General features: G+C 46.9%; 10 protein-coding genes across 10 annotated transcripts, besides 1 other annotated feature; 6 read left to right on the top strand and 4 right to left on the bottom strand.

Annotated features, from left to right (window-relative positions):
- Nucleotides 1-816: 816 nt before the first annotated feature.
- TSTA_115690 (high affinity methionine permease) lies at nucleotides 817-3,190 on the top strand (the record flags this gene model as incomplete). The annotated part of the gene is made up of 8 exons (XM_002481721.1): nucleotides 817-1,078; nucleotides 1,161-1,496; nucleotides 1,560-1,635; nucleotides 1,696-1,882; nucleotides 1,942-2,210; nucleotides 2,281-2,417; nucleotides 2,467-2,719; nucleotides 2,777-3,190. The coding sequence occupies 8 exons, from the start codon at nucleotides 817-819 to the stop codon at nucleotides 2,994-2,996; spliced, it is 1,740 nt and encodes a 579-aa protein (XP_002481766.1). The 3' UTR covers nucleotides 2,997-3,190.
- A 2,668-nt stretch (nucleotides 3,191-5,858) lies between these two features.
- On the top strand, nucleotides 5,859-6,952 carry TSTA_115680 (uncharacterized protein; the record flags this gene model as incomplete). The annotated part of the gene is made up of 2 exons (XM_002481720.1): nucleotides 5,859-6,622; nucleotides 6,880-6,952. 2 exons carry the CDS (start codon nucleotides 5,859-5,861, stop codon nucleotides 6,950-6,952), a joined length of 837 nt encoding a protein of 278 aa, XP_002481765.1.
- Nucleotides 6,953-7,412: 460 nt separating this feature from the next.
- Nucleotides 7,413-10,225, top strand: TSTA_115670 (farnesyl-pyrophosphate synthetase). The gene is made up of 2 exons (XM_002481719.1): nucleotides 7,413-7,647; nucleotides 7,722-10,225. Exons 1-2 carry the CDS (start codon nucleotides 7,528-7,530, stop codon nucleotides 8,643-8,645), a joined length of 1,044 nt encoding a protein of 347 aa, XP_002481764.1. The 5' UTR covers nucleotides 7,413-7,527; the 3' UTR covers nucleotides 8,646-10,225.
- TSTA_115660 (zinc-binding oxidoreductase, putative) lies at nucleotides 8,938-10,265 on the bottom strand (the record flags this gene model as incomplete). The annotated part of the gene is made up of 3 exons (XM_002481718.1): nucleotides 8,938-10,048; nucleotides 10,116-10,161; nucleotides 10,199-10,265. 3 exons carry the CDS (start codon nucleotides 10,263-10,265, stop codon nucleotides 8,938-8,940), a joined length of 1,224 nt encoding a protein of 407 aa, XP_002481763.1.
- Nucleotides 10,266-11,414: 1,149 nt separating this feature from the next.
- On the top strand, nucleotides 11,415-14,311 carry TSTA_115650 (glycogen synthase Gsy1, putative). The gene is made up of 5 exons (XM_002481717.1): nucleotides 11,415-11,796; nucleotides 11,848-11,945; nucleotides 11,999-13,637; nucleotides 13,689-13,884; nucleotides 13,933-14,311. The coding sequence occupies exons 1-5, from the start codon at nucleotides 11,709-11,711 to the stop codon at nucleotides 14,039-14,041; spliced, it is 2,130 nt and encodes a 709-aa protein (XP_002481762.1). The 5' UTR covers nucleotides 11,415-11,708; the 3' UTR covers nucleotides 14,042-14,311.
- Nucleotides 14,312-14,436: 125 nt separating this feature from the next.
- On the top strand, nucleotides 14,437-15,596 carry TSTA_115640 (uncharacterized protein). Its single transcript, XM_002481716.1, has 2 exons — nucleotides 14,437-14,778; nucleotides 14,844-15,596. The coding sequence occupies exons 1-2, from the start codon at nucleotides 14,689-14,691 to the stop codon at nucleotides 15,012-15,014; spliced, it is 261 nt and encodes an 86-aa protein (XP_002481761.1). The 5' UTR covers nucleotides 14,437-14,688; the 3' UTR covers nucleotides 15,015-15,596.
- TSTA_115630 (GARP complex component (Vps54), putative) lies at nucleotides 14,830-18,916 on the bottom strand (the record flags this gene model as incomplete). The annotated part of the gene is made up of 3 exons (XM_002481715.1): nucleotides 14,830-15,691; nucleotides 15,744-18,636; nucleotides 18,706-18,916. 3 exons carry the CDS (start codon nucleotides 18,914-18,916, stop codon nucleotides 15,469-15,471), a joined length of 3,327 nt encoding a protein of 1,108 aa, XP_002481760.1. The 3' UTR covers nucleotides 14,830-15,468.
- Nucleotides 15,036-15,080: a microsatellite.
- Nucleotides 18,917-19,211: 295 nt separating the features above from the next.
- Nucleotides 19,212-21,711, bottom strand: TSTA_115620 (DNA replication licensing factor Mcm5, putative; the record flags this gene model as incomplete). Its single annotated transcript, XM_002481714.1, has 4 exons — nucleotides 19,212-19,878; nucleotides 19,932-21,334; nucleotides 21,393-21,519; nucleotides 21,575-21,711. The coding sequence occupies 4 exons, from the start codon at nucleotides 21,709-21,711 to the stop codon at nucleotides 19,386-19,388; spliced, it is 2,160 nt and encodes a 719-aa protein (XP_002481759.1). The 3' UTR covers nucleotides 19,212-19,385.
- A 566-nt stretch (nucleotides 21,712-22,277) lies between these two features.
- TSTA_115610 (ribokinase) lies at nucleotides 22,278-23,512 on the top strand (the record flags this gene model as incomplete). The annotated part of the gene is made up of 1 exon (XM_002481713.1): nucleotides 22,278-23,512. Exon 1 carries the CDS (start codon nucleotides 22,367-22,369, stop codon nucleotides 23,510-23,512), a length of 1,146 nt encoding a protein of 381 aa, XP_002481758.1. The 5' UTR covers nucleotides 22,278-22,366.
- A 938-nt stretch (nucleotides 23,513-24,450) lies between these two features.
- Nucleotides 24,451-24,786, bottom strand: TSTA_115600 (uncharacterized protein; the record flags this gene model as incomplete). Its single annotated transcript, XM_002481712.1, has 2 exons — nucleotides 24,451-24,665; nucleotides 24,765-24,786. The coding sequence occupies 2 exons, from the start codon at nucleotides 24,784-24,786 to the stop codon at nucleotides 24,451-24,453; spliced, it is 237 nt and encodes a 78-aa protein (XP_002481757.1).
- Between the last annotated feature and the right edge of the window lie 25 nt (nucleotides 24,787-24,811).

Below are 24,811 nucleotides of genomic sequence, written 5' to 3'. Positions count from 1 at the left end.
GACAACTGAGTTCGGTTCCATAGCAAGCTAGGCTTAAACATATTGACATTGATGGCGGTGTCCACATAGTCAATTTTGACGTTAGAGAACAGCAGACAAATACTGCGGTCGTCTTGGGGCAACAAAGCATGATAAGGATTCGTAAGTCTTTGTCTCTACACTGACACTCTCTCCTGCAAACCTCGTCCGCGATGGTATCATTCATCATTGAGCGCTGTTTTTACGCGATCACCCAAATCCCGATCACTCTGATCCCACTAGTGGTACAAATTATATGAGGTTATAATATATGCGAACTATGCACGGCCCCAGTGACGAATCCTACCTTCCCAAGCTGCCTAACACATGGGGGTAGTCGCCGAAGACGTTTTTACCTGCGTATCTCGGTTATTTTTAAAAGCTGACGGCATATATATTTTAACACATATCCACATGGTGGCCCTGCTCTGGGCGTGTCGTGAGAATCCCCAGATACGGCACGGAAGTGTCCATCCTCCGCCTGGAAAGACATTTCCAGCCAACAATCAGCTATAACACAATTTCTTCATATTCGCACACAATGCACCATAATCCCTGTCGAGGTGCAGATAACGTGGTTGCGGTCGAATGATCGTCGCGATCTTCTTGTGCCACTAGCATGGCGCCATTGGAGACATCGATGAGCACTCCTTAGCGGCATCGATTAATGAAACATCAGACTCGTATTTTTGCGGTTGATCGTCTATAAGAAGGGTTTAAAATGGTGTCTTGTTTATTTCTCCGGAGTCCGTCGTCCTATAGCATGAGTTGATGAATTAACATAAATCCAATTCAACAATGGCATCACCCTTCCCTGATCAAGAAAAGGGCCACGATGTGGGAGTCAATACCAGCGACAGGGACTCCGATGAAGAGTTTGTCAAGGATGGTGATATTGCTTATAAGGTGGCAGAAGGTGCCAACACTTCCATCGCAACTTATCAAGATGCGAGGGGTGCGCCGGTGGAAAGGCAATCTCCGTTGGGATATTCAGTCGACTCATGGGTGAGCTTGTGCTTGAACGTCAACCAGATGATTGGGACTGGTATCTTTTCGACGCGTAAGATTATTGTCCCTGAGCTTTTCGTGTTGCTGGAATTACTTGTGGTTGTGATTGGCTAAACTTCTTCTCTTCATCACAGCGGCCACAATACTGAAGGGTGTCGGTTCCGTGGGTTTGACTATGATATACTGGTTCATAGGATACTTGCTATCCCAGAGCACCCTCTCTGTGTATCTTGAGCTGTCGTCCTACTTTCCCAGTCGTTCTGGATCCGATGTCGTATACCTCGAACAAGCATATCCGAAACCATTGTACTTCTTCCCGACGGTGTTCGCCATCAAGCACGTTATCTTCTCATTCACAAGCAGCAACGCGATTGTTTTCTCCCAGTACATGTTCAAACTCGCAGGGCATGTGTACACAGCGTGGCAGTTGAAAGCAGTGGCAATAGCCGTATATACTGTGGCAACAGTAGGTTAGTTTATAGCTTGACTCTCTCCATATGGTAACAACATACACTAACCATAAAATTCAATAGTTGTTATTCTGAGTACCAAATGGTCTTTACGGGTCGTTCTCGGCTTTGGTTTCATCAAGCTCGCTACCTTATTACTGTTTGTGACCTCTCAGTGCCTCGGTTCGAGCCGACGAAATGCAGTTGCTAACCGTTGCAGGATATCGATTGCGGGTTTAGTGGTTCTTGGAGGGCATACACGCGTAGCAGATCCTAATGTCAATTGGAGAGATGCTTGGAGAGGGACGTCCGATGCCACCGCATACGGTGCCACCAATGCTATGGTCAAGCTCATTTTCTCCTATGCGGGCTATACCAACGCCTTTGGTCTTGTGAACGAGATGAAGGTGAGAGACTATTCACATCCCTGACGATCCATCCTTTGGGGCTTGTCTAACTATCTTAGAATCCAACCAAAACGCTTCGTTGGAGCGCTCCGGCCTCGTTGATTGTTGTTACTGTCCTCTACATTCTAGTCAACGTCGCTTACTTCTCCGTTGCCTCGCGAGAGGACATCTTGGCGTCTAAGCAGATTGCTGCGGCAGTGTTCTTTCAAAAATTGTTTGGCACTAGCGGAGCTGCACGAGCTCTGAATGTGCTTATCTGTTTGAGTGCCTTTGGAAATATGGTTGCTGTCTTGGTCAATGGGTCGAGAATCCTTCGTGAGACTGGAAGGTTAGTCCCGATGAACTAGAATGTTCTCAATTTTTAGTATGGCATTATGCTAACTCACAACTGTTTTTAGACAAGGTGTTCTCCCTTACCCAAAATTCTGGACTTATACGAAGCCTTTCGGAACGCCCTTGGGACCGTATGTCTTTCAATGGACGACTACTATCATCATGATTCTTGCACCCCCTGCCGGCGATGCTTTCAATTTCGGTATGTGCTACACCATCACGAATGTAACATAAAATTAACGTGTAAACAGTTGTGGATCTGGCTGTTTACCCTTCAAACGTATTCAATCTACTCTTGGTTGTTGGCTTGGTCTTGATTCGCCGACGCAGGAAGCGAGCCGGTCTTCCGCAACCTCAGTATCGCGCATGGGACATCGCTATTGCCTTTGCAACTCTTACAAATACATACATGCTCATAGCTCCGTGGTATCCACCACTCACAGGCGCTACTGGCGGCGATGTCAGCTTCTGGTACGGAACGTATTTGGTAGTGGGCATTGGACTGTACGTTCCGCCGGAAATTCTTTCCCATCTGAATACAACGCTAACAACTTTGAACAGGCTCGTTTTTTGCGGCGTGTACTATTACGTGTGGATCAAACTTCTACCAAGACTTAAGGGCTATGAACTCCGACAGACAGTGATAGAATATGAGAACAACTCGGTTGTCCATCATTTAGTGAAAGTAAACAAGGCCGATGTGGCTCGCTGGGATGAAGAGCATGATGCCGAAGGTAAGCTGCGACGGCGGCATGTTCATGACTCGGCGGATTCCCAGTAGGTGGGTGGGATGAGATGCCTCAATTAATATACTTGGACTCCGATTTACTCTAAAATGAATATGATGACAACCTGTATATAATGACGATGTTTCTTTATCATTCCCGGATGGCTGATGGACCGCCACCACGCCCCAGAATACAAGTTCCATCTACACTCACTACTATGCAGAAGTTAAAGATTTGGGTCATATTCAGACTGGGTCTTCATGGACTGTTGTATCTTCTTGTAGTATTGTTCCACAAGCATGCTAGTATCCCTGGGCACTTGTGTGAGTGCTTCCAGGGTTACTTTCATGAAATGATTCCAAAGTCATCTAGCCTGTCACCAGATGCTATGCTGAGGATCCGAGTCATAGAACCAGGAGTGAACAATGAACCATCCCCTCACTCCCATCAGAAGGTGTCGGTGTTCAAAAACAAATTCGACAACTAGTGCCGGCTAATAAGTGGTAAAATTTATCTTGGATATCTAAGTACGAAGTATACCTTCTTCGGCCCAAGTCTCACATTTTAAACTCTCTTTAGGTACAGGATGAGGCTTCAGGCTGCTTTCTAGATCTCCTATTGAACCGTCTGCTCGGCCATTATAGCCATCTAAACTCCAAAATCCTGTATATAACATAATATGTAGTAACACTATCCTTGGACAGTCATCTGATTGGCCTTGATGCAGTTTAGTGAAAGAATGTCTCGATTGGGAAATTACTGGCCAGTGGGTCAGAGGCCCCACATCCGATGCAAAAACATCGGATCTTGATTGGCAATCTAGGTATTTATGATGCGGGAACTAACTCGAAAGTATCTAGGCTCCTGCAGATCTAAAAGTATACTTCAACCAATAAGATGCCATTGGTTCTATGATGGCCTTTGAAGATATCCGGCGAGTTAGACAATGTCAATCAAATTATTTATCAATACATGATATAAGATTGTTCTGAGACGAATAGTTGATATGCAACCTTCATGTCCTGTGCAAGGGCAAAGTGGGAGAGCAACACGCATCGAACGGATAGATCCATCACTTTTCCCCGCGCCAACTGTATTTAGCTAACGGAAAATGAGCGCCACTAAATTGCGTAAACGAACACTCGTTCTTCAAGAACCAAGTACTTATTTCCTACTCTGCTAAGGCTGTGATTTACACTGCAGCTAGCCAATAGCAAGAACTATCTTAGTACGTGCCTGTGAAAAAAGACGGCGAGTCAAGGTCTTGAGGAGCCTCTACACCAACACATGACGGGTTGGGGTTGGCTGGCTGAAATTCAATCCTGAACAACCAACACGCCGATGTACACTCTATTTCATCCCCACTTTTTGACAGTAATAGTGCATATTTCCCCAGGCTACATGAAAACTATTGCTTCTTTTCTCTTATTAAGGTATAGAACAGGTCGAGTGGAGTTGAGACATTCCAGTCCAGGTTTGAATCTTCCCGTGCCTGCACGGAGGGTGGTAGCGCATGTACAACTACCCGTTAGTAATTGAATTATGAATTCTTCTTCTTCTTCGAAATCTCATTTTTGATCTCATTTGGTCGAAGTGCTTATGCGCAGGAATCATAGTGCAATGGATCCCTTGTTCGGAAGCTTGAGGACAGCATCGTCTATGACTACATATATAGTATGCATCCGCACTAGACCCGTTATATGTCAATATAATAAGCTTATATATCTGGACATACTGCAGGTCGTTGTCCTAGTTTGGAGGCGGAGAAAGTATAAATGAACTAGGATCTGTGATTAGGTTCCCTTTGCGAAGCTACTCGGCTTGTGTGGGCGGGTATGCACGTACCCAATCTCTATCTACATCTAAGGACCAGAAATATGTGTTCAAATTCTCCACAATGCTAAGGGGGCCTAGGTCTAGAAAAAACCTGGTGTGGATGAGTTCAAATGGCAGTCTCAGAAACCTTGGAAATATGAACATATTGGCCGTAGACTCTGAGGTTGGATACTCTATCAGGTATCACGTCTCCACTCCACACTCTTCTCAGCTGCGTTGAGGCTATAAGTAGCATTTTCATGGATCATATACGAACCTATCATCTGACACACAATAGTCAGGAGAAATCGAAATTACAAGTCGCCGACCATACTCTCTTACACACTATTTACCTGCTTCAGGTTCCCTAGGAGTTCCGGAGATGCCGTGGTATTCCAAGTTTCTATACGAGGCTGGCTGAGGATATTCTTAAATATCAGAATGAGGGGAAAGTGATCTAAGAACCATTCACTCCCCCATGTGATCTCAAGATATCGAGGTCTGGATCTCTTCTATAACCATATTCAGCTCGCATCTGTGACCTCATGATCTTCATGATTATTAGATTGCCTCGGAGTTGAAGACAGGAAGTCTCAAAATGGAATGTCAACTACTAGCCAGCCACACTCGAAGACGAAAAGTGGAGTGGTGTAGGACCTAAACTCCATTTTCGCTTCGACTTCACTGCGTTCTGCCCAGTAGGGTCTTTCGTTGGCTGGATGCTGCAAATAGTCAAGGTACTTGAATAGACAACTGATGGTTACCACCACTCGACCGATACTATCTTAGTATGGTTCATGCAACTCTGAAGGCTATCACATTCTAGCTTGACTTCCGGCAGGGGTAATACGTACTCGTACACCATCTCTAGCCTAGAAAATGAGTTCGGGCTGACTGTGGACTAGATCCAAAATATCAGTAGCTCGCTAGATGTTGAACACACTGCTGGCTTTCTCAAGAGGAGAAATCAGTTTCCTTGGACACTAATGTCTTCGAGTTGTCTATAAAAAGGTAATGATTCCCCTCGAAAACTGTCACATCATCATTCCCATCTTCATCTTCAAAAGCAACAACAGAACAAGAAAACCAAAACTACCAATATGAAGGCATTCTACTCCTTCCCTCTCCTTTTTCTCCCTTCTCTGGTCTCTGCTACGCCCAGTGATCTCACCACTATCGAGCTAGACAAAAGGGCGTGCACACCTTTCAAAAACCCCCTAACTAATGCCAGCGGCTGTTGTGATATTGTATCCGCCCAACTCTTCTGGGTGGATATACTCCTCGGTATTGGAGTCTGCTGCCCAATCGGCCAGGTTCTTGAGGGCTTCAATTGTGTCACTCCCTCTTCCGGCGGCTCTGTTTGCAGTGGCAAGGCCGTGTGCGCAAACAAAACCGGCGTTGATCTGGGTATCAAGTACGGACATTGCTACGTCCTCCTCAGCTTGAACAATAACTACCTCGGCCATGACAATGCTCTTAAATACGTCGTGATGGGCGAGAACCCTGGTGTAGTCTTCCGTGTCTGCGGTGACACGACTACTTGTACCACCTCTGCCGATCAATACGTCCCAGTCAATGGTACATGGTACATGCAAGATCAGATGGGAGATCCCAACGGTAGCGGATTTGCCTGGCTCGGAGGTGCTGGAGACCTGAACATTGTGAATTCTACAGACCAGGCACTTGCCATGGGTGGCTCCTCTACTTGTTTTGGCGGTAACTGCGCTATTTGCATTACCTTCCCGCCAGGTGGTGCTCATGCTCCTTGCCCTCTTACTCCAGGCCAGTCTCACTTGGGAATTGCTGCCAATCCAAATAGTTGCCAGAACTTTTATTGGCAAGAAGTGTCATGCCGTTCGGAGAAGTGAGAGGTGACATGCTACTCCCTGTTTTGTGCTCAATTAGGAACAAGGTAGATATCCTGTTGAGAAGGATTCTTGGTAACCGGGTTTAGGGTTTAACGGTGTCGCTGCTTCGCCTTGACTATCCATGGATGAATTAACTAGGTATTGAACAGAAATCTAACAGGATTACCACTCTTTAGTACTTATATTAAGTACAACCGTGCAATTAAGCCTGCTTATACGCTGAAAATGTAATATTTCTATAATATCTGTAAAGCCAGCTTGCTGAATGCCAGATCTCGCCATCGACTGCCAAATCCGAATCAGTGGGATACGTGGCACAGGTGTAAGGCTAGAATTCTAATGCCATCTTGGTAGTGTAAGTACATAACTAATTTCGATGCATCTAGAGACAGACCATATATACACTCTGGCCATGGGTGTCGTTTGACTTCTTCATCCAGTCCGGCTTCGTATGCAATATGTACTTAGACGTACTATGGGCGCCCTCGGTATGCATGCTGTTGATACATCAAGACCATGGTGATAGTTGACAAACAGTGTTTCTTCCTCTAAGCAAGGCATGCTTAATAATATGGCTGTTCACCATTCAACCTTTGAAGTCGTCTTCTCGGGAGTCGGGAGATATACAAAATCTCCGGCATTACTCAATTAGGGCAAAGAATGGAGACAAAGCCGAAAGTGGGTATCCGCTAGCACCGTTCTGGACCAAACGCAGTACCGATCAGAATGGGGCCTGAGGCAGGAACAATTAATTATTTTTACCCCTCTGAAGTCACCTCCACCACCACCACAACAACAACAACAACAGAGCACTTTCCCATTGAGCTGCCTAGCTATTTGTTCCTCTCTTACCTCGATACGATATCCTGTCCCTTGGTTGAGTCTCAATTGTTCTGTCAGCATGGCCACTCGTATCTCGCGATCTGAGTTTGAGGGGTTCGTACACCCCCTTATCAAGGACATCCTCGAAGCGACTGAACAGTACAACTTGCCAGAGAATGCTCGAAAATGGTTTTCTGATGTAAGTGACTGTCACCACACCAGTTTCAATTCGGGGTCTGTTCAATTGCTTACGAAAGAGCTTCATCAATCTAGTCCCTCAATGCCAATATTGTCGGCGGTAAAATGAATCGCGGCATGTCAGTGCCCGACACTGGCAGCATCTTACTCGGTCGACCTCTAACCGACGAAGAAAAGAAACATCTGTCTTTACTCGGATGGTTTACAGAGCTTCTCCAAGCGTTTTTTCTTGTCAGCGACGATATCATGGACGGCTCAATCACTCGCCGAGGACAACCGTGCTGGTACCGAAGGGAAGGAGTTGGTATGATTGCTATCAACGATGCATTCATGTTGGAGAGTGCTATCTATGTCATTCTCAAGAAATACTTCCGATCACACCCTGCCTACACCGACCTGCTTGAACTTTTCCACGAAACTACCTGGCAGACCGAGCTCGGACAATTGTGCGACTTGATTACCGCTCCCGAAGACCACGTTGACTTGAACAACTTCTCCATGGAGAAATACACTTTCATCGTCAAGTACAAGACTGCATACTACAGTTTCTACCTCCCCGTCACCCTTGCTCTCCACTACCTACAGGTTGCTACGCCCAAGAACTTGAAGCAGTGTGAGGACATTTTGATTCCGTTGGGTGAATACTTCCAGATCCAGGACGACTACCTGGACGCCTTCGGATCACCAGAGACAATTGGAAAGATCGGAACCGACATCCAAGACAACAAATGCTCGTGGCTCGTCAACCGGGCTTTGACCATAGTCACCCCCGAACAGCGCAAGCTTCTCGACGAGGCCTATGGTCGCAAGGACAGTGCTCTAGAGGCCAAGGTCAAGGCTCTTTATAACGACATCAAGCTCGAACAACACTATTTGAAGTTTGAGGAGCAGCGCGTTGGCCAACTGCGTCAACAAATTGAAGCTGTTGACGAGTCGGAAGGTCTGAAGAAAGAGGTTTTCTCGGCTTTTTTGGAGAAGATCTACAAGCGCAGCAAATAAATGCATCTCTCCCATCCTTTTCTCGAGACACGAGTTTGATGGGACTTGATGGGTTTCTGAGGTCCTTTTTTTTCACTTTCTTACGCATCTTCTATTTTCTTTTACATATTTTCATATGCCTCCTCTATCAAGTCACCGCATCCCTGCCTAGCCGCTGAGCCATAATATGCTATGCATGAAACAAATGTCCATCGATAGAACATAGAATAGGTTTCACGATACAAATTCAATTCATCGGTAAGAAGTCTAGAATGACCATATAGATAAAACTTCTTACATTAAAAGGGCCAAATCAACCAGTCAAAACAACAATTTTTCCTTCCGCTGCATTATCATCCATACACTGATGCGCCTCAGCAATCTGATCAATGTGAAACACCTTTCCAACTTTGATCTTGAACGTCCCGTCTTCCACCTGCTGAACAATATCATTCAGGGGTGTATCCATGAACTCCTCAATCCAGCCACCAAAGGTAGTTAGAAAACGATACTTGGGAATAAATTCCTGCGGCTGAAAGTTCTCAATATTCCACGAATTACCAACAATACCCACAAGGCTGACAACGCCACCTTTGGCTGTAGCGTTAAGGGAGTCTTTCAAAGTCACAACGCCGACTAGTTCCAGTACCTTGTCGAATTTTTGGCCCTCATCTTTGATCTGCTCGGCGATAGCCCCATCGTCGACGAAGAATTCATCAGCACCGTACTCGCGGAGCATTGACTCTCGCTCCGGTCGTCGACTCGTTGAGGTGACATGTGCACCTAGTCCCTTTGCAATCGCCAACGCAGCAAGGCCAACCGATGTTGTACCACCTCTGATAAGCAAACGATCACCCTTTTTGACATTCAAGGATTTTGTAATGGCGCCGTAAGCAGTGTTTAACATCTCAGGCATAGCGCCCAAAACATCCCAGCCGAGTTTCGTGGGTACAGTGATGGCCTGTACTTGATTCGTGGGTACGACGGTATACTGAGCATATCCACCATCGAATTGACGACCCATACCACCCATAGCTGTCATTACGATCTGACCTTTCTCAAACTCACCGCCCGGAGCATGCTCAACGATTCCTGTGGCTTCGATACCTAGGGTTCGCGGGAAGTCGACTCCAGGCGAATGACCCTGACGAGTAAACATTTCTGAGCGATTGAGACCGAAGGCTTTGACGCGGATCAGAACTTGGCCTGGTTTAGCTGTGGGTATGGGTCGTTGCTCGACTTTGAGGACTTCAGGCCCGCCCTTGGTGTGGATGACGACTGCTTTCATTGTGTTGTTTGCTGCCATTATCGTTCTGCTAGATGAGTGGAAATGGGTTGTGTATATGTTGTTGGTACTGAGAGTGCTAGCAAGGATGATGCCACACCAGAATATGGATCGGAATGGGTTTCGATGTAATGTCAATCTGATATTGGTTGGAGTAAGGGCAATTGACATCTCCTTGTCCTGAAGGTTGTCTGAAGGACTCTAACATCCTCCAGTCCCCTCGGGAGATTCGACTTCTTAAATACTGCATTGCTACACAGAAAAAAGAGCTCAATTGATGCAAACCAACATCCCTGCATATCGGATGTTTGTCCTCGATAAACGAAAGCTCGTTGACACGCTCGGGCCTTAGCCATATCTCCGTGCGCTAGGCTTGATTCGGGGATTTGTAGTATTTGCAGTGTTTGCAGTGTTTGATTTCTGCACCTTTGTTGTTTATATTGTTTGCATCCGGCATGAATTCTTCTTGGTTAACTCCGTGGAGCTTCAGGATATATACTGGATAGGTGAGGGGAACTGGGTCTCACAGAGCCGGTCGTTGCACTGACCAAAGCTACTGGTGAAAGGTACTGAGCGCAATAAGGCCAGCAAAAATCTGGTCCTTAGCTCATTATCCTCCCACCTCTGTATGCCTCGAAGCTCAATATGCTTCCATCTCTACTGTTGGTATGAAGTTGTTGCTGTAAACGAAAGAGCGTTGATTGGTTGGATCCAGGCCGTCCACGTGATATGACATAATTGATACTGATACCTGTTCGATGTCCGTGCATCCGTGGTACAATTACGGTAATATCACACTGTATTGTTTGTATTGTGTATTCTGTCCCTCACTATCCCATCAACTTCATCCTGCTACAAGGAACAGCCAGAAAACGATGTTAGTGAAGGAAGATATAACCGTATATACTGAGAAGTACAGTAGAGGTTTTCAGCCTGTATCGAAGAGCTCGTAGTGTGCAACGCAAAATGAGAGCAGCAGCCAGATAAAGGATTCTTTCCGCGGACACAGTTGCTAGCCTCTGTATATGGACATGGTTCGGCCATCCTGTCTACGAGTTACTGCTATTTTCTTGAATTGCGAGGAGAACTAGAGCGTGTCACGAGGCCTTCAATTGAGGCTTTTGGCAGTGCAATTGATTTCCTGGTTGATATAGCTGCTTGAGAAGCTAGTCTCCCGGCCAATAGCTCCGTCAGATGAGTTCAGTGGCTGGAGAAATAAACAGTCACACAGCTCGAAGCACGGGACTTGGCACGTCGTCCTTGCACAGATTGGGGCTAGTGATGGCTGCAATATATCGTCATCGTACGAATTGACAGAGACACCACAATTACGTCGAGCATCCGCATTCCTGGGGAAGCAGATAAAAGGGAATACATTGAAGGGATTCAGAGTATACAACGATAGGACGAGGAAATAATAAGAGATCAAGCAGAAAAGATCTTCTCCCCCAACGCCCCACTTTTATCTGACAGGCCAGTACCGTACCGTACCGTAATAATACACGCCCCAGACAAGGCAACTTGGAAGAGCTTGTGCTCTCCCCGCAAGACCCCGGGATACCAGCCAGCTCTCTGATACGTCTCGTGCTGTCACCTATAACTGCCTCTTTTTTTTCATTTTTCGCCTTCGCCATCATACCACCCACTCCCCCCCTCTTTTTGCCTCTGTGCCAATTTCTGGACGAGCATCGCAACTGTTTCGACAGTGCATGCTACCCTTTTTCGTCTCACTTGTCTCACTCTCCTTTTACAGCCCAGGCCTCTGATTGATTTTTCGGAGGAATTCGCATCGCATCGCAATGGCTTCGACTAATGGCTCTGGAACGCCTCGGCGCGACACGAGGAACCACTTCCTCTTCGAAATCGCAACCGAAGTTGCAAATCGAGGTTTGACTCTCGGTTGACGAGTTTTTTATGTGTTTCTAACACCTGTCATAGTCGGAGGTATCTATTCCGTGTTAAAATCCAAGGCGCCTGTTACCACTGCGGAATATGGAGAACGTTACACACTCATTGGTCCTTGGAACCGAGCTTCCGTGAGTTGCCTCTCGACTCATACCAATGACATGACTGACGCGTTCAAATGCAGGCCGCTGTCGAAGTCGAACCTATGGAACCGACGAATCAGGCGATGATTGAGACAATGGCGTCAATGAAGGAACGAGGCATTGAAATCATCTACGGACGCTGGCTAATTGAGGGTGCTCCTAGAGTGCTGCTCATTGACACTGGTACTGGCTATGGCTATTTGAACGAGTGGAAGGGCGACCTCTGGAACACTGCCGGCATCCCCTCGCCTGAAGGCGATCATGAGACAAATGAAGCGATTGTCTTTGGATACCTGGTAGCATGGTTCCTGGGAGAGTATATCGCACATGAGTCGAAACGAGCTGTGGTGGCCCATTTCCATGAATGGTTGGCGGGAGTTGCTCTCCCTCTTACAAAGAAGCGCCATATGGATCTAACAACTATCTTCACCACCCATGCTACTCTATTGGGTCGCTATCTATGTGCTGGCTCTGTTGATTTCTATAACCATCTCCAGTACTTCGATGTTGACGCCGAGGCCGGGAAGCGTGGTATCTACCATCGCTATTGTATCGAGAGAGCAGCCGCCCATTCCGCCGACGTTTTCACGACCGTGTCGCACATTACTGCCTTTGAAAGCGAGCACCTACTCAAGAGGAAGCCGGACGGTGTGCTGCCTAATGGATTGAATGTTAAGAAATTCTCTGCCATGCACGAGTTCCAGAATCTACACTCACAAGCCAAAGAGAAGATCCATGACTTCGTCCGTGGACACTTCTACGGACATATGGACTTTGATCTTGAGAATACGCTCTACTTTTTTACTGCCGGTCGTTATGAATATCGCAACAAGGGTGTGGACATGTTCGTTGAATCTCTAGCACGACTGAACCATCGTCTAAAAACAAGTGGCTCCAAGACCACTGTCGTTGCATTTATCATCATGCCCGCTCAGACGTCGTCCCTAACAGTCGAGGCATTGAAGGGTCAAGCCGTAGTCAAATCATTGAGAGATACCCTGGAAATGGTTGAGAAAGGTATCGGCCGCCGGCTCTTCGAACGTTGTCTTTCATGGAAGGAAGGCGATAACATGCCAGACGAAAAGGACCTCATTACCAGTCAAGATCGAGTCCTCTTGCGTCGCCGTCTGTTTGCCTTGAAGCGTCACACGCTTCCTCCTATTGTCACCCACAATATGGTCAACGACCATGAAGACCCAATCTTGAACCAGTTGCGTCGCGTGCAATTGTTCAATCATCCTTCAGACCGAGTCAAAGTTGTTTTCCATCCCGAGTTCCTCAACTCGGCTAACCCTGTCTTGCCACTGGATTATGACGACTTTGTACGAGGTACTCACATGGGTGTTTTCCCTTCGTACTATGAACCATGGGGTTACACTCCGGCTGAATGTACGGTCATGGGTGTTCCCAGCATCACTACAAACTTGTCTGGTTTCGGATGTTACATGGAAGAACTCATCGAGAACTCATCTGACTATGGTATTCACATTGTGGACCGACGAGCCAAGGGTGTGGACGAATCTGTCAATCAGCTCTGCGATTTCATGTTTGAGTTTGCATCCAAGAGCCGACGACAACGTATCAACCAGCGTAACCGGACGGAGCGATTGAGTGATTTACTTGACTGGAAGCGCATGGGACTTGAATATGTCAAGGCACGACAGCTAGCTCTGCGACGAGGTATATCACTTTGCCTTTCAACGTAAGAAGAGGATGCTAATGTGTTTACAGCTTACCCAACATCTTTCGATAGCGAGGAAGATTTCAGCGACTATATTGGAAGCACGGCACAGAAGATCTCTCGACCACTCTCGGTTCCAGGATCACCCCGTGACCGAACTGGTATGATGACTCCTGGAGACTTTGCATCGTTGCAAGAGGGGCGAGAGGGCCTCAGCACGGAGGACTATATTGCATGGAAATTGCCGTAAGTGTGTTCATATTCGCATCTCGGTGTATACTAAACTTTTTGCAGTGAGGAGGAAGAGCCGGACGAGTATCCATATCCCTTGACTCTCAGAGCCAAGAAACCAACTGATCGTCCTCAATCACCGCTTGATTCGATCTCATTGAATGGAAAATAATCATTCAATGAAGCACCTTCGTCAATACGAATAGTTGATTTCTTCTATTCTTTTTGGGTCGTCCTTTCAAAGCATGAGTTTATACTTTTGCTATTTCTACATTTATTGCTGTGCATTCTGCTTGCTTGTTTTGTGTTTCAGTGTACAGCTATCAGTGATTTATTATCTTTCATTTTCATTTTCTACGTGTATAATTTCGAGATTAAGGATGCATCCATTGTCAACATAGTCTGAGCGATTCAACAATTGCATTGTTCGATTCTGAGAGATCAATGTACGCGCGGTACGAGTAGAAGTTAGGGCTAATCATACTGAAAGGGGTAAGGAAGTAACGTGACGTACTTCCCCATCAGGGAATCAGCTATAATCAAGCTAGAACGTCCAAGAAAAGTTGATATTTGACCAATGACTAAGGGAAGCTGGTGGAGCTCCCATCTCCAGGTTCCTGGTGTGCACTACGTATATTCGACGTCATCGATAATTGAGGCAGCTCTATATAACCTCAACTTCACAACTTTTTCCTTTTCATCAACTCCATACTCTTTAGCAGCAAGACATTAATTGAAAGACACATCTACTGCCTCGTCATTAATCGACAGTACAAAGAAGTATACATCATCATCTCTACCTCTACAGAATTTATCAACATGCCTCGCGGAGCCGAATACGACAACGGAGTCCCTCAATCCGACAACGCCATTGAGACAGGCCCTACTAAAGCCCATGGCACGAACCCTGTACGTCCTCCCTCTCTTTCCCCAACCCCGCTGAAGTTTCTCCCATACTTACAGTGAATTTGTAGGGCTCAGATATAGACCGCTCCGGCAAAGCAGCTGATCTCCCCGAGACAATGGGCGGAAACAATCTTGCTAGTGGTGGCGGAGGAAGCACCGGTAGCGGATCAGGGAAAGGTGGTCATGAGCCCAAGACTTTGGGTGATAAGAAGGGTTTGGGAAGTCAGCCTGGTGTTTAAATCTAGAACGTTCGGAAATGAAATGAAGGGATGGATGGATTATTGGAATGAATGAATGAATGAATGGCGTCCGGCGACATCAATGGATGAATGAGAAATGACTGAACATTACGATGCTCGTCGATGGATATTCGATACCGTAACCTACTTCTTTAGTCTTTAGGGACATCAAGGATTGGCATGACCAGTCCCGAAACAATACCCATACAACAAGATCCATTCATCTATCCATAAATTAAAGATGTGTATGTACAGTTCTAAAAAGACGCAAAAGAGAAATGAAAATCGGCGCTCATAAGAATAAACTGTATTCCTGTACAATGCTAACTGGGAAGATAGCGTAGAAGGAAAGGTATAAGGTAGTAAGTATCGTGGTACAATAAATCACAGTCGGAGAAAAGTAGAATAATGTGGTATAATATGTAGTCTTCTCAAGCATCATGGATATCGACTCTTATGACTTGCTATCAGCTTTCTTGTCATCCTTCTCCGGTACGGGTGGAGATGACGACGCTTCGTTCGATGGAGACGAAGTTTCTGTCTGTGGTGATGGTTCAGCTATATTCTCGGGTAATATGGTCTTCGCATTCACAACTTGAATCAATGTATCACCCAAATCCCCGGAACCGTCTATCTTGCCCATCTTGGATTTGAAGTATTCGACATCGGAAAGCATCCTAACCATCCAATTAGATTTTGACTATTACCAAGAAGTTTGGGGAAGCATACCTCTGTCGTCCTGATTCCGTCTTGAGGTTAACCTCCTGAAAAGCCTTTTTCCATTGCTCCCTATAACTCTTAAAAACCGGTTCCATAATCATCATAACGGTCATTTCAGGAAAATGCCGTACAAGCACACGATGCAATGTCGCCGTCTCTTTCGTCAATGTCTCCATATATCCACTAACAGCCTTGAGATCCTTTTCTGCATCCCAATCTATCTTTTTCATGGAATTGACATGACTAGCTGACCGGCCTCCCATGATATCCACTAGTTTTTCGTGGATGCCATTTTGATGCTCCTGACATAGTCTTTTAACCTTGTCGAATTCACCCATGAGTTGACTGGACGGTGACTGTCTGCGAGCAAATTCTCGAACATATGGAATAAGCGCAATGATGAAGCTCAGTGCTTGTGAGGATAACGCAAGATGCTTGGTGTTGATATTTTTGAGTCCGGCACTTCTGGTAGCTCCCGCACCAAGAATCAATTGCGAAGATCGCGAGTTGAAGAGTTTCAAGCATTCAACCAGATTCGAGCCAATGTCCTGGGTCATACTAGGCAGGTTTGCCATCAGGTATTCAAACTCCTCGATACTCTTCATGATCGTCACCGCAGACTCAGGGAGTACATATCGCTGTTCATCAAAGCTAGCATGGCGTAGTTTTTCTTTCTCCTTCGCCGAACCGTTTACACCAGTCCCATTCTCTGCATTGGGGTTCGTCGCAGGTGACTCCGCTTCTGCAGGCTGCCAGATCCTAGAAACATGCAACCACAGATCCACATCGGTCGTACTAGCACGAAGGATTCGTTCGAGGACAGCATTTTCGACGTCGCCGAAATCTCTGGCATCCCATTTATCCGCATCCATGACCTGCACAATCTTGTGTCGCTGGTTGTCACTGAACCTGACAATGAAATCACGAATCTGGTTGTCGACTACCGTCTTCAAGGACGTTCCACTGCGTCCAGATATAGCCTCGCATTCGTCGGCGAAGAGTCGATTCAGGCTAAAGTATCTCAAAAAGTCCTCAATGGGAAGGTGTGATGTCTGCTCAGACCGTACTTTCAATACCTTTACAATCTGTGACTGCACAATGTCCACTGCTTGACCTAATAAGCTAGACATGTCGAGAACCTGAAGGATCTCTTCCTGAACAGCTGCCACTTCAGCCGCACTTCCATGCGAACGTGGAGTCTGCTTGATGTTCTGTGGATCAGGGCTACGTGTCGCTGACCGAGCAATAGCTGGACTTGGCTGAGCTCCAAGTCCACTGGTAATGTCTAACAGCACCTTGACTTGCACACCCAATCTTCTCAGCGATTCACTAACTCCCGTATAAATCTGCTTGAGCATATCATACGCGGAATCGGCATCCAGTGCTCGCAGGTTTCGAGCTAAAATTGAAGACTTCTCTTGCGAACTCAGCTGTCGTCCGCCGTGCGTAGATGCCGACATGACCGACTCATTATCGTCGTCAGACGAGCTAGGAAGATGTTTTCGTATAAGAGCTTTCATCTCGCGCAAGACAGCCGTCTTGAAAGATGTAGCTGCGGGCATTGTATAGTGCGATCGGCCTAATCCTACCAATTCGGCATGTAGTTTCGACCTAAGCTCCCCATCAAAAGCAATATATGCTGGAGAGATAGAAGGCGGAGCTCTATGTCCACCCCGGTTCCTTTGGAATGATGCACCCCAGCGTTGTAGTGTAACATCTCCAGGTACACTACTAATATGTCGCCTTAGATCTGTAAGTAGATCGTCCACAAACCTGCTTTCGTATCTCACACCTATCCGTTGTCTCAATCTCGCGAGTTCTTCGTCGATGCCTTGCAGAGCATGAAGACCTCTAAGATCAACTGGCGGTCTCTGCTCAGCAGCGTCCTGGTTGCGACGTCTAGTCGCCTGTTCGCCAGCCAGCAGTAGACCCACCTCATCCAGCCCATCAATAGCATCCTCGACTTCTCCCTGGTCGATGATGTTTTCGCACTCTGTCACGGCCTCAACTACTTCGTGAAGTTGGCTCATAGCATCGGCTAACTTGCGAATATTTTGACGCCGCTGGCGCAACTTGACAACCTTCAGTCCTCCCATTGCCATCTCCTTATCGATCTTGTTCAAATCCTTTCGCAAGATCTGAATTCGTCTCACGGAATCCGCTGCCTCTGCATGGAGTTCACGCAATGACCCCAAAGCGGTGAAGAAGGATTTTGAGGCCGTAGAGATTGATGATATCAGATGTATCTCCACTGTGTCCATGTACCAAGAGAGCTTTTCCTGTAGAATAGCATTTGTCGCAAGTGCTTTCCTTCTAGTTGCGGGGGGTTCAACAGCTGCACCATTACCTGCCTGATCCGAAGCTTTGGATGGCTGACGCACAACTTCTGATTTCTCAGACACAACATCAAAGGTACGCGGATTCTCAAGATGGAAATCCTCCTCAAAATACACATTCGGTATCGTCGACAACGGTGTCACTGCTTGTGCACCTTTACCATACGATGAACGCCTCATACCTCTCATATCAAACGGAGAATGGGCGCGAGAACTCGTCGACACACCGGATAAACGCCGTTCTAGAATAGGCGTCCTTCGACCATCATATTCATCAATTCTAGGCGAGAGTGCAGATGAAGGAAACAGAGTTGCATCGTTCCTGACCAAATGAGAGTCATTTTCCTCGTTTCCGCTTCCTTCTTTCGCTCGTTGGAACGCATCGTACAGTGAACCGACTTGTTCAAGGTACGGCTGAAATGCTTTGGACTCGACATTCGATATATTCGTCAGCGTCACCGGAGGTATGTCCCGTGCTGTGGGTGGTTTATAACCCGTTGCCGGTATGGAGGTATGAGCGACGAGACCGGTACGAACGATGGGTGGTTGTAGAAGTGCTGAGATGGCTATACAGTACAATCAGTCAGCAAGACAGTAAAAAAGTATTGGAAGAAACCTCTACTCGCCATTTTGACCTAGCTCTGCAATAGAAGAGCGATGAGTAGACGAATCCAAAATCCCGCCGATACTAACAAGAGAGCTAGCGGTAGACGATCGTCGCTGCGGTAATCGCTGTGCCGGCGCAATCCGAGGAGAGTCATATGTATTCTGACTGAATTGTTGCAGCGATGGTATCGAGGTAACTGAAGCCAGGCTGTCAATCGACTTCCGCGGGCTCGAAGTCATCTCGTTCGAGGGGCCGAAGCCTCAACGTAGGTCATGGACCGGTTGTCGTCGCTTCTCGGCTCTTTCAGAATATGCATGTATTCAACTAAGGGATTATTATTCGTATGATTCGAGTCAATGATTTATTGCTCTGGTGTGGACGTAGGACGTGTTTGAAGTACACGAAACTTGAGAGACCGAGCTCTCAGCAACGTAGGCCATAGAATTACATTATTCCTGATTAGGGAAGGTGTTGGCTGAGCGCCGAGCGGACGGAATGACAAGGCCTTTAACCTTCACCTTATGATTCTCTCTCGCACCAAGGTCAAGGATAATAGAACAGAATATTCAGATTCCATGGGTATTACTACATATCTTTCTACCAGTAACAAACCGAAAACAACAGACCCAAACACCTTTCATCACCCTATATACCATGCAAGACCGAATTCATAAACAAACGCGAAACTGAAAGAGACGCTTTATAAACTCAAACACCATTTCTGTAAATCTGCGATCCACCAGAGCGAATGCGTATCGTATCTCGTCGCTGCATAACAAGTAACGCTCGATTGAGAGCCTGTTCACTATAACCGCGCCCGTCAACGAATTCGCGGCGCAGAGTAGCCAGACTGGTAGACCAGCCGATGGGCAGACGACGTTTGACTTCATCTTCAACTTTGGAAACTTCTTCCATGAGTTCCTTGCTACCTTGGTTCTCTCCTTGGGTAACAGCGTCCATAGTGGACGCGAGGAATAGTCGAATGGCCTCATCAACATGAGCTGTCGTGGCGACCGGCGATAGTTGGAGTTTAGCAAGGGCCTCTGTAATTCTGATGATGGCCTCTAATTGACGGACGGTGATAGGAATGGAAGAGCGAGCATTTGCATCAAGCTCGGCGCGGTGAACTTGCTTGCGGATTGAGACGAAGTGGGACGAAAGCTTGTCTGCTGCTTCTTCGGACAGTTGAGGAGCGCATCGTCTGTTCACCTGGTTAGCATATTGAATGGGATTTTACAGTGAAGATTGACTCACGTCTTGCAATAGCTAATGTATCTTTTCATCTTCTCCAGAGGAATCTCTGCTTCGGTATGCTCGTCGACACCCTTGCCTCCCATGTGAATGCCCATCACATGGCGAGCAATTCGCTCGTCTCGGCCACGGTCATGGTCATCGCGAACAATAAAGATCATGTCAAAACGTGACAGAATAGTTGTTTGGAAATCAATATTTTCTCCAGGCGTCTTCAAGTCATCATAACGACCAAAGATCGGATTCGCAGCTGCGAGAACAGATGTTCTCGAGTTGAGGATAGTAGTAATACCGGCTTTTGCAATTGAGATTGTTTGCTGCTCCATGGCCTCGTGAATGGCGACACGATCTTCGTCTCTCATCTTGTCAAACTCATCAATACAAACTACACCACCATCAGCCAAAACCATCGCACCTCCTTCCAGGTAGAACTCGCGAGTAGTGCTATCACGTTGAACTGAGGCAGTAAGACCTGCAGCTGAAGAACCCTTTCCTGAAGTGTAAATAGCAATAGGTGACACTTTTTCAACGAATTTCAGTAACTGAGACTTTGCAGTACCAGGATCACCGAGCAAGAGCACATTAATATCTCCACGAAGTTTGATTCCGTCTGGAAGGATTTTCTTCGAGCCACCCATTAAAAGACAAGCAATAGCTTTCTTGATATCCAGGTTGCCGTAGATTGAGGGTGCAATGCTTCGAGCAAATGCTTCGTACAAGTCAGGACGACGGCTCATCTCCAAGAATTCTTGCTCTTCTTCCTCAGTAAAGGTAGCGGCTCCCTTGGAAGTATGATCAATATCGCTGGTGATTCCTACAGCACGCAAGTAGGGGTTCCGGATGGCGACCGCAGCAGCTTTTGCGCCACCCTTGGATTGATAAATCGAAAAGATACCCATGACCGTGCAGCGTGATCCTGGCACAACTCGATTTGCCAAATACCGATCGGCAGATATAAGGACATGACGAGGCAACTCGCCGACCGGAACCTGGTCTGGAGCTTCTTGAAGCTTAATGACTTGCTGGTCAACGAAGTGGCATTTTTCATGCACAATCACATATGGGTCCAAAGGACAGGGCTCGCTCTGTTGTTCTCCGGGCTGAACTCGTCGCCCACATCTCCTGGGCAATGTCAAGCCAGCAAAGCCGCTATCAACACTGATATTGTCTATATGTTCGCAGTTTTTACACCGAATATTGACAACGGTGGCTTTGGAGGAAATCGTCGAGGCGCCGATCACAATACCGGGAATTCGAACAAGATGGGAAATATTAGTAGCGTTGAGGTCACGAATCGAGGTGTGTGTCGCGCTTGAATGAAGGAGAAGCTGGTGAGGAGGAAGTTCAACATCCCTTTGTGATGGATAGACGATATGTTGTGTGCATTGTTTAAGTGCAGCCTCGAACTGTACGCATCATCGTTAGTCTGTTTCAGCGAGATCAGCATCACAGTAACATGCTTACCAATGGAATTATGTCGGCGGGCTCTGTGGTGAGTTTATGAGCAAGCTCTCCATTATATGAAATCAAGTGTGCAATATCGATATCGCAGTAGTACTGCTTGACCAGGACGTTCTGTCGCAGTTGATCTCTAAAACTCAGATCAGTCACTGCAACGCCTGCAGATACATAGTCCCATTTCGTACCTGTAAATGAAAGAGTTGTCAAGCTGAAATGCGAGGATGAATTCTCGTAGTCGTCCTTGGATAGCTACTCGCGATTCATCGGCGCCATCTTGACTAGGAGCGAGTACGCTCAAAGTATAGGGGGTGCGTCTATCCATCTGTGATGAGAGTTCAAATATAAAGAACGCCACGGATGTAGACAGAAAAAATGTGTTGATGTAAAAGTGTTGTGCCGGTAAGGGTTCAAGACAGAGTTGTCCGAGATAGTAGTCGAATAATAATTATCGCTGTCCCTGGAAGAAAGAACGCAGAACGCGAAACGCGTCGCGTTTTTTCTCCCACGCGTTAAGTGGTCTTGATCACGTGAGAAGTGCTGATGGGGTAACCCTAATCGGCTCGTTAAACCCTAATCGAAGGACTTGTCGGCTAGTTTCCTAATCGGTCACCCTTCTTTTTGTTCTGTTTTCTCTGTTGATTGTGACTGGTACATTAATTCCAAACACAGACAATCTCGCAATGGCTACAATTGTAGAATAAAATCAATCTCATTGCGATAGCTATGTATTTCTCTGGGAATTGGGATATTCTTGACTTTCGTAGAGATCTCTACATTTGTATACAAGTGGAGCTTCGGTTTCTACTATGTATGATGTCGGTGGGGTTAGTCGTTCCTCGGGGTCTCCGCCAAATCGGTCATAAGGCTTCATGTTTAGTTCTGATACTTAGTGGAACAAAAAATTATATGAATCTGCCGATGACCTCCTCAAACTAATCACTTGCTTGCGACAATACATCAGAATTCGTTGACGCACAATGGCACCTCTTCTCCGCGTTATCGGTTCGCTCAACGCGGACATGGTCTCAGTAACTCCCCGCTTCCCTGAAGCAGGCGAGACGATAACAGCAACTTCATTCACGACGAGCGCAGGAGGGAAAGGCGCCAATCAAGCCGTAGCCTGTGGCCGATTATCCCGATCGAGACCTACCGAAACGCAATCGTCGACTTCAAACAATCCAGTCAATGTTGAGATGGTCGGCGCTGTCGGTAGTCGTGACGGACATTTTCAATCTCTCCTAGGACCGACGCTAGAAAAGTCTGGGTTGGATACATCGAGGATTAGGACGGTGGATGATTACACTGGTGTGGCGGTGATTATTGTGGATTCGTCAGCTGGTGGAGAGAACCGCATATTGTTCTCACCTGGAGCCAATTATTCAGGCATGCAAGCGATTCCAGATGTTCTCAACATGGGTCTAGCACCTCCAGTCCCCGACATCATAATCATGCAGGGAGAAATACCCACCGAGACCACAATAGGCATTCTACGAGAGATAGCGAAATACAAGAAAAGTCAAAGGGACAATGGACGAAAAGGAATTGATGCAGGACCAGAAGTCATGCTCAACCCAGCGCCAGCACCACCAGGAGGCTTGCCGGAGGATGTATATGGGGCCATTGATCATTTGATCATGAACGAAACAGAGGCTGAGCTAATGGCACCTAAAACCGAGGAACTACTACGTGTCGTCCCCAATGCCAAGGGAGCAAGTCTCCGAGAACAGGCAGCCCAGTATTTCCACAAATTGGGGGTGACATACGTGGTCATCACACTTGGGGCGAAGGGTGTCTGGTACAGTTCTTGCGACGCCGGCACAGCAATTGCTGCCGACAATCACACACGATTCACAAATGAGATTTCAGCCGCCAAAGTGTCCCGCGTTCTGGATACCACGGCAGCAGGCGATACGTTCATTGGCGGCTACGCAACACATATAGCTCGGTGGCGAGAACAGCGACGTGCACGGGGCAAATCGAGTCATGAGCTTGAGCAGAATGAGAAGACAGAGCGGTATCAAGTCGTGATGGATGAAGCTATGAAACGCGCCGGACGGGCATCGGCGCGGTGTGTGGAAAAGCAGGGCGCAATGAACAGCATTCCATGGGAGGACGAGATCTAGCAATGGGAAAAGTACTGGCTTTGAATAGAGAATAGATAAATTTAGGCTTGCACAACCATACAAGCGTCATAAACTGTGCTTATCTAGTAAAAAGTAGCTTGCCACCTGATGCAATTGGAGGTATGAGAGATAAGTTGGTAGGTTGGTAGGTTGGTAGGTCAACACAGCATTCCGCGACAATTCCAAGCATACGTAGGCGGCTTGTCTGGTGGGATTTCCCGTGGTCCAATCTCAAGTACGAAATCATAGACAGAGTTGCTTGGTGGAGAAAGAGCGCTTTATGATCTGTGGGCGGGAGCTGCGGTGCAGCATGCAGACATACTGGCACGACTCATTCGGACATGCCATTTAAGTGAACAAAATGCGAGGTAGTCTGGCGTCGTCGATGCACATGGCACAGTGATAAGTACAGTTCATCAATGGCCAATTCTCAAGCAATCTGAATGCACGGCATTAGGGGAAACCTTGCCAACAGCCAAGGAACCAGGGATAGACTGTCAACCGCGCACGCATCGGGATATATTGTATTTTAAAACAGAGTGTTTCAACGCGTTGAAAGAAGTGTTAGCGTGTCGAGATGCAGATGTATCTACTCGGATGATGGCGGTAGAAAAGGTACTTAACACGAAAGTACGCCTTACGCGTCAGGCACGCGTTAAGGCATCCACCGCGATCCGCGCTAGGGCTTCATAGTCTCACACAGACTGATCCTCAAGATCAGCATTTGACAAGCATGAAAGAATTTAGAAACATTCTCCACAGTCCACAGAGTATATCGATAAGTTTTGACCATCGAGCCTTTTTTCTGGTGACGTATATCCATGTGCATACACATCTTGCGGCGTATATAGAATGCAATTGTCCGGAAATCTCAAATTCAGGTGTCTCAGTAATTCGTTCCACCGCAATAGAAATGCGATCGCTTCCATCTGAACAAGTCAAGGCACAGCTGCGAGGGGCGCATTGAATGAGGTCCAATCGTAGGCGTCGTAGATAGCGGCGCGCCTTGCGTAAGGGGAGACTCTAGCTGTTCTTAGTCTTACATCGTCAGCCATACACGACGCGCCTTTGCATTGCTCGTCTCTGCCATTGGCAGCCACGACAGCAGCAACCCGCGAAGAATCGATCTTTGGCTCAAGTTTCCGCAGGTTTACTACATGCGTAGTAGAGTACTAAACCACTCCGTGCTATGTATGTCTGAATAGTTTGATCCAAGCAGTGTTGCATACCATAATACCGTACAGTACCATACCGGCCCGCGCTGGCGTTGGCATGCTTGTGTGGATTCTCACTGGTATC

The sequence above is a fragment of the Talaromyces stipitatus genome, genomic scaffold (assembly GCF_000003125.1).
Source record: "Talaromyces stipitatus ATCC 10500 scf_1105507295555 genomic scaffold, whole genome shotgun sequence".
Taxonomy (NCBI): Eukaryota; Fungi; Ascomycota; class Eurotiomycetes; order Eurotiales; family Trichocomaceae; genus Talaromyces; species Talaromyces stipitatus.
This window is presented reverse-complemented; position numbering and strand designations above follow the sequence as displayed.